Source organism: Callithrix jacchus, chromosome 4 (assembly GCF_049354715.1).
Source record: "Callithrix jacchus isolate 240 chromosome 4, calJac240_pri, whole genome shotgun sequence".
Lineage (NCBI taxonomy): Eukaryota > Metazoa > Chordata > Mammalia > Primates > Cebidae > Callithrix > Callithrix jacchus.
In genome coordinates, this window is record NC_133505.1 from 167261454 (window position 1) to 167269887 (window position 8434).

The window sequence follows — 8434 nt, forward strand, 5'->3', positions numbered from 1 at the left end:
AAAACTGTGAAATCGTTTCCTTAGCTCAGGGATCTATTAGTCTGCACTGAATCTGGTCAGTAAAGAAGACATTCTTTGAGTTATCACCGCTTGCTGCATTACTGCCTGCTGCATTTTGTGAGAGAAGTATTTCTCATATGAATATCTTCACACACACTATAACGGTTTTGGTAAGGGCATTGGACTTGGAATCAGAAGACCTCTAGGTGCCCTTGCTGAGACTGTGGATTAAATCTGCATCCATCAGCGCCACCTGCCACAAGGCCGTGGCCTCTCTTTTGACGGCATTATGTGCGTTGCAGTGGTGAGCAGCTGGCTATGAAGGATGAAATAAGACAGTGTGCACGGATTAGTGCGAATCGACCTCCTCTGCTGGGGAAGTATTCCCTGGGCACACTCCGCCCTCACGCGAGGAAACAAAAGTGGCCCGAAGTGACCCAGAGCAGGCAGGGCAGTGGGTTGCTGATAGGTAACAGCCTCCACCCACGCTGGAGAATTCGTCACTAGTGAAACGCGCAGAATAGAATGGAAATGTTTTGCTTAGCATTCACTAGAGTAGTCGTTTTCAAAGTTAGAAAATGAAAAGTATCACACTTTCTTTGTCATTTAGTATGTCTGAATATGTTGATTATCTTGAGGTCGTTTATTGACATAGTTTTCATTTAAACTTACTTTTCATTCAACAGAAACTTTGGAGTTTCGCTTTGTTCGGGTCTGTGTGATTTTGGGGGAATCATAGCCCCGTTTCTGCTCTTTCGGCTGGCAGCTGTGTGGCTAGAACTACCTCTGATCATCTTTGGTAAGAACTCACTTGCCATTCTTAAGAGCTTTCATCTGCCTTCTTTGTATTAATAGAAACTTACAATAATTATTAGTTTTGATAATGATATTCATTGTGTTTTATTATAATAACGATTCCATTGATAGTTATGACATTTATTTCATCTATATTCAGTTCTGAGGAGACAATTCAACTATAATCAATGGTTTTAATATACTTTATATTAAATGGTGGTGATAAATAATGTTCAATTAGCGTTCCTTCTTTGGGTTCTGAGTTCAATGCTATTGAAACTCTTATGGTGTTAGAGAACAGAACCAATAATTTTCAGGGGGCTAAACTAAATCTTCAACATATTTAAAACTGAGGGCGAGGTGCAGTGGCTCATGCCTGTAAGACCAAGGTGGGAGGATTGGATGGGCCCAGGAGCTCAAGACCAGCTTGGGCAACATAGCAAGACTCTGTCTCGACAAAAACTAAAAACTTAGCTAGGCATGGTGATCCACAGGTGCCTGTAGTCCCAGCTACTCATGATGCTGAGGCAGGAGGACCAAGGCCGCAGCGAGCTGATTGTGCCATTGCACTCCAGCCTGGGCGACAGGGTGAGACCCTAGCTCTAAAATAATTAAACAATGAAAATAACAAAAATAAGCCTAATGACTAATTGTATTTCTGGTGTTCTCTGTCTCTTGACATCATATCTTCATTTGCTCTGATGCTAAAAATGCCATGCTGAGGGAGCAGGGGACGCAGAATCCCTGGCACACATTCCATCACTTCTTCCAGGTCCCTGGAGTGCACCCCTCCTCCCACCTCCAGCTTCCCTAGGACGTGTGAGGGGACAGACTCACAGTCTAGGAGGGACCTTGAGGAATTCAGTGCCCACTCTTCCAGAGCCGCTCCAACTGTCCCACCTGGGTTCCACACACTCCCTACCCCCTCCTCAGCAGTAAAGGATACAGGTTGGCCCCTTTCTCTCCCAAAACTTTCTCCACCTCTGCTTCCTTATTCCTGGTAGAGAATGTTTTTCATTTATTGTTCAGCAGCTGAAATTTGAATGAAAATACTCAGCCCATGAGGACTGACCTTCTAATTCATGCAAAAGTCCTTTGAGAGTGTGAGGGACAGAGAGTTTCTACCACTTGACACCATGACCCCAATAGAGGATCACCTCAAATTGCTGTATGGGATTTGGTCATCAAGCTGAGCATTAATTCTGTGGTCAGCATGAAAAAGCAGAAAGTCCCACTTTCCAGCAGACAGAGTAATCCAGAGACATGGCACACGAACTTCAGGACTGTAGCCCATGGCCCAGTGGCTGGCAGGCAGGCAGGGCCTGAGACTGCAAGGGGAGACAGCTGAATTTCTAAAAACTCAGTGACAACTGTTGAGACCCTGAAAGCAGAGGCTGCTATGAGAATAAGTCACAGGGACCCTTGACCACTGAGTGGAGGGAAGCAGGCCAGGGAGGAAGGAAGCAATGTCTAGGCTGAGAGGGGCTGGCTGTGCTCCAGGCAGTGGAAAGTTCAGGGCAAGAAGATGCCACATCTTAAGCACCTGGCACTAGAGGATGGAGTGCAGGTGTGAGCTGGGCCTGAAGGGAGGCGGCGCCAGGGAAGGGTAGGGGCCAGATCTGGAAGGGCCTCACAGACATGCCCAAGGCTTTGCTCTTTATCCACATAGCAGTGGAAAGCAACTGGATAGTTTCACCCTGGGGTGAACAGAACTGGCTTGCATCATAGAAACACAGATATGCAAGTGGGTTGGAAGGACCCCAGCATCGTCCCTCTAATGGCAGATATTTTGTCACTGGGGGTGACAATTCAAGAATGTCATCTAGAGGAGATCATAGTGACTTCTTCTAATAAGGGAGTGGCAATGGGAATGGAGAGGGTGGACACATTGAATAAACATCTTAGAAGCCAGTTCAGCAAGATGGGGCCACTGATGGGCACAGGGAGAGGGCAGGGTGAGCTGGAAAGCCCAGGCGCCTGGGGAGACATCAGTGGCACAGGCACTGGAGCAGCAAGACTGGGGCTCTGCAGGGTGATGGGACTTTGTGTTGGCTGTGCACCGTTTGAGGCATCTGGAAGAGTTCAAGTGGAAATAGAAACCAGGAGGCTCAACACTGCTGAACTCAGGAGGGATGTATGGTCTCGGGATGAAGAGCTGGAAGCCACCTGGCAGTAGAGAATGGTTAAAGCTGAGGGAGTGGCCCAAGTCCCCCAGAAAATCAGGACAGAGCAAGAGGAAAACAGAGGCCTAGGACAGAGACCTGAGGGGTGGCAAAAGGGACAGACCTAGGCAGGAGAGGAGGTGACCAAGGAAGTGAAAACCAGGCGAGAAACCCGAGACAGGAGGGCATGAGACCAGGCCCACCCTAAGGATTGAAAGTAGTGCATGTGGATCTGGTGGCCAGTGAGAGGCAGACAGAACCTGGCTGGAGCAGAGCCAGGGAGGATATAGGCTGAGTCCAGGGGACGGCAGGCAGAGGCAGGACCTGGAGCATGGTGCTGTGCTGGTGCTAGCACTTCCCACTCACCAGGGCTGACTGCTGCCATTATTAGTCTGTTTGCCACTGCTATAAATAACTGCCTGAGACTGGGTAATTTATAAAGCAAAGAGGTTTAATTGACTCCAGTTCCATATGGCTGGGGAGGCCTCAGGAAACTTACAATCATGGCAGAAGGGGAAGCAGGTATGTCCCACATGGCAGCGAGTGAGAGAAGAGCGGGGGAAATTACCACTTATAAAACCATCAGAGCTCATGAGAACTCACTCACTATCATGAGAACAGCATGGGGGAACCTCCCCCATGATCTGATCACCTTCCACTAGGTCCCGCCCTCAACACATGGGAATTACAATTCCAGATGAGATTTGGGTGGAGACACAGAGGCAAATCAGCTACACTTTCAAGAATTTTGTAAGCCAGTTGCCAAGCACAGATATCATTAAAAAGCAAAGAATATTAAATATATGAGAAACAGGGGTAATAAATAAATTGAGTATTTATTAGGAACTCTCGTTGGCTCCTAATTCATCTACTACATCTTCAGTATTACCTGTGCTCCCGAGGTTGTGTCTGCTGCATCTTTATGGTGGAAGCACCATTCATGGGGCTCCTGCATCTCTTCCTAGTGGTCAGTCAGGGATGTTGTGTCAGTAACCCCAAGGGCCCACAGTGGGAGCATTTACACTGTACACATTGGCAGATGCTGCCAATCAGAGCTTGGTTGCCCAAAGCAGGTTGTTAGGCATTTACCAGCACACCACTAGGATACAAAGAAGTGGAGAAAATAGGAGAGGGTGGCTTTTCAAGAACTTGGCTCTAAAGAGCAGAAAAAGAAAGGATGGTAATGGAAGTATGATGTGAGATCGAGAGAAGTCAAACAGAAAAGATCTGAATGTATTTGAAAGCTTCTTCCAATAGGTTGAAGATACTGGAGAAAGGGTTGATACCTACCCAGTGAGGAACCCAAAGAGACAGGCCTAGGTGAAGGCTGGTCCTGGGGTAGACACCAGGACAAGTCTTCCATTGTAAGGTGACAGGAGGAGTGGGAGGGAGAGGAGCAGGTAAGTGTAGCGTCAGTGAGCAGGCACAGAGGGGCCTTCCCTGCAGCACGTCTGTTTCCCTATAATGCAGGAGGGGAGGCCTTGGGTGTTGGACCGTGAGAAGGCACTCAGTCAATTACTGTGAGATGTGTATACAGGGGCCTTGGTGCTGCTCAGAGTTTGAGGAAGGAAGAGAATATTTCAAATTGTGGTAAAGTCGGGGCACCTGGGATGCAGAGGTTGCTGTGGCTGAGAGCTACTCCAGTGAGCAACATGGCAGCTTTAGAGTGAGCAGGCCCATGGGAGAGGGCCCAACTGTGTCTTCCTGGGGTGGTAACATGTTTCCCCTATTCCATAGGTATCCTGGCATCCATCTGTGGTGGCCTTGTGATGCTTTTGCCTGAAACCAAGGGTATTGCCCTGCCAGAGACAGTGGATGATGTAGAAAAACTTGGCAGGTACTGTCCAAAATTCATGCTCCCTAAATTAAAGCAACATTTCAAACCGCTGGGGAATAAATGATGTAGAGAAAATTGAATATCCATAGGGAAAAAATAAGAATATATCCTCATCTCATAAGCAAAAAATTCAAAGTAGATACAAAAGGTTCATGTAAAAAAAAAACCTCCAAAGCTATATAAGAATACACATTATTTTTTAAACGTGGTCGTGAAGAGAGAAGCACTTCCATGTAGGGTTGTAAGAGTCAGAAGTCTAAAGGAAGGAACTGATGATGTGGAAAAGTGGAAATCAAGGGGACATGCAGTGGCAGGGGATTAACAGGGTGGCTTACTCTACAGAGTGAGGAGGGGTCAGGTCTGACTAGACGGAATGGCGTAAGCAGCTTCTCAAGACTGATTACAAGGTGAAACTTCACTGAACAACATGTTATAGTATTTATAAAAAAATAAAACCAAAGGCAACGCCACTCTGTAGCTGGATGGGAAGACAGGTGGTACATAGATGATAGATAGGCAGATGATAGAGAATAGGTAGATGGATGATAGTAGATAGACAGATATAATAGTTGATAATCATAGATAAGTGGTAGTAGATAGACAACTGATAAATAATAGATGATAGATAATGTCTGGATAGATAGGTGGATAGACAAATAGATAATAGATTATAGATAGATAATACACATTAGTAGGAAGATACAGAAAAGAGAAAGAGATTGAGTTTTGGAAGGGGGTGGTGTTTAAATAGTGTATAGGGAAAGCTAATACCTAGCCAATATATTAACACAAGGACTTATATCAAGAAAAATTCACATTACACGTATTCCTTCTAATTTTGTTTGAAATTTTTAAAAAATATAGAGACTATGAATATGAGAATGTACAGTAAAAGATGTAAAATAATAATAATAGTTCTCTGTGGACACAAATGTGCTTAGAAGAGGGGTAGGGAAGGGAGGGCCATCACTTTCTTGCCAGAGACTTCTGTACTGTTTCATTTTTTAGAAAACTTAGAACACACAGTCTTGTGTTGTTTGTGTAGTTTTAAAAAATGATTTAGCAACTAATTTAAAAACTAAAAAAGCAATATTAATAATGACCTAGGAATTACGGTTATGGAGCTCTAAATATTTTTGCTATATCAAAAATACTAAGGAACAGCTCTCTTCCCTTTGATTCTATTCCACTGACTGCTGTCTATTTACACAGTGAGAGTGATGCATTCATTCTTGATCCCCAAACCAATCAGGGGTCAGTTTTGCAAACTCATCAGGAAATAATGGGAGAAAAGGAAACCCTTTAAAGCCAAGACTCTTCTACCACTTCAGTCACATTAGAAATAAACAGCTGGAAGAGACTTTTTTTTTGGCTTGGGGCATGTGGGTGGAGGGTGTGTTGTCTAAACGGTGTGTAAGGAAAATCAATATCCAACTAACACATAAGCATGAAGAATTATACCAGCAAAAATTTAAGTTACACAGATTCTTTCTAATTTTTCCTGTTTATAATTTTTCATAATGGAAAGTGTGCTGCATTAATTAATTATACCTAGTCTCCACATATGAAAAAAACTAGCAGAAGTATGGTTTACAGTGTTACAAATTAAGCGCATTAGTTGTGATCCATGATTATTTACTCTACAAAAATCACTTAGTGCTAAATTACTAAAACCCGTTAGTATTTCTCTTCTAAAATCACAATGAATTATTGTATCATTTCTGCTGGGTTTTGTTCATGTTAACAGCTCATTTCCAAACATATGTTAATTCAGTAGCAATTCATAAAGAACTTAAATGCTATAATGCTAACTAACCCCTGCCTAGGGTCTAAATGCAGATAAAAAATGAGCCTGAAGACAGATTGTGTTGTTACCTTAGAGTTGGGTTTTCATGACATGTTATGCATGAGTGTCTGATCAAAACCAGCTATACCGTTAAATAATAACAGAAGACCCTCTTCTAACTAGTTGCATAGTCTTTCATAAATAATTTCTCCTTTTTTTTTCAGTCCACATTCCTATAAATGTGGCAGGAATAAGAAAACCCCCGTTTCCAACTCTCACCTTTAAGGTCCCTGCCAAAGACGGAAGGACGGAACTATCCAGGAGCTGATCCTCCTTGCAAAGCTGTGCCTTGCAGAAGTGCACGTGTGCATTTCAGCTACATTATGCTGCGCTGTTGTAATACTGTATAAAGACTACAAACTATCCAGAGTATTTTTATATAAAGTTGGATGAATTAGAATTTGTAATGCTGTTGAATTTTCTGGGAACACATAATATGTAGCCAGCTTAACAACCTGTCAGGTGCACAGCCCTTCCTGGATTTTTTCCTTGTGTTCTCTGTGGTCTGACCCTTTAGGCTAAAGAGAGACAGGAGAAGCCCCTCCCCCCGACCCGATTCTCACGACAACTCCATCAAGAATGTGGGATGTGCCAACCAAGGATTTGAGAAAGTTGTAAAGAAATGTGCTCATCAAATCCGATCAGTCAAGGTATTAAGCCCCTAACTGACCATTCTGAAGACTGCATGGAGGATGAAGATTTGAGAATCCTGTTAAGGAGGCTGAATCACAGGCACTTGGGCCACGGGGCATGAGCATTCATGTTCTCTGCTCACCTTGGGTCCCGTACACCTTCGCAATGTGAACAGGTTAGGAGTCTCTCCCGTCCACCTCCTCTGTAGCATCCGGAGGCCCAGGCATGGTTTAGGCCCCTTTGCAGCAATAAGAACCAATTTGCTGTACAGTCTGGGGACTTGACTCTGTTAATTATAAAATAATGCTATGGTTCTGAGATGATCTGGGACATTTTTGGCCCTTCTTTAGTGGACACCTAGAGCCACAGATTCCCTTCTTTACTAAACAAATCCCATGGATTATGATTTCTGGGTTGTAGGATTTTAACAGTGAAGGGATATTTTTCCTACCTTTGTGAGTTCAGCTCTGCTGGAGCCTGTGTGGTCAGAAGTGAAAAACATGGACAGTTCCCATTCAGTCTTGGCACTCTGACATGTCTTGGAGAAAAGCTTATGTTTCAATTTAAAAGAAAAAGTCAGTTATATCCATGCTTAACAGGATCAGCAGAAGTTTATAAATGACTTTATGGAGACTAGTAAAGGATTTGATTTTTCTTTTTTGTTATCGAGGCTTTGAAATGTGGGACTTGTGTGTTCTGCTTTGTACTGTATACTCATTATCTTTTCAGATGCAATCTTTTATGCTGAGTTTTAAAAACGAAATACTTTACGTGAACAGGCAAAATTGGTACCAAAGGGAAACACTGACCATGAGGAAGAACACTTCTGTAAGGAGAACAGGTCACAGTGTATGCACGTGCGCTAATTGTAAAATGAGGATCTTAACCCTTAAAGCACATCAGAATTGAATACAAATGATCTGTTTGTCACTGAAATAAACACGGCTCTCTGAGGATTGGAGACTACATTCACCCTTGGCTCAGTCACTTGCAGTTTTGCTCTTCTCTGCATTTCTTTGCTGTAAGATGACTGCTGCGTTGTTAAATTGTATTTTGAGTGGATATGTTTGTTTGGCAACAATTAAAATTTTAAATTGTAAAAAATGTACATTTGTCCTTTCTCTTCCTTCTAAACATGTCACTGCCACAGGTCATTCTCCT

The 8434-nt window shown here is 43.5% G+C and overlaps 1 protein-coding gene across 1 annotated transcript in view; it reads left to right on the plus strand.

The window, feature by feature from the left end:
• SLC22A3 (solute carrier family 22 member 3) overlaps window positions 1–8377 on the plus strand; it is a 107095-nt gene extending 98718 nt beyond the window's left edge. Inside the window, exons 9-11 of the mRNA XM_035297109.3 lie at window positions 687–799; window positions 4695–4794; window positions 6805–8377. Coding sequence (XP_035153000.1) covers window positions 687–799; window positions 4695–4794; window positions 6805–6865 — 274 coding nt within the window. The 3' untranslated portion in view covers window positions 6866–8377. The remainder of the gene's footprint in view (window positions 1–686; window positions 800–4694; window positions 4795–6804) is intronic.
• The last annotated feature ends 57 nt before the right edge of the window (window positions 8378–8434 follow it).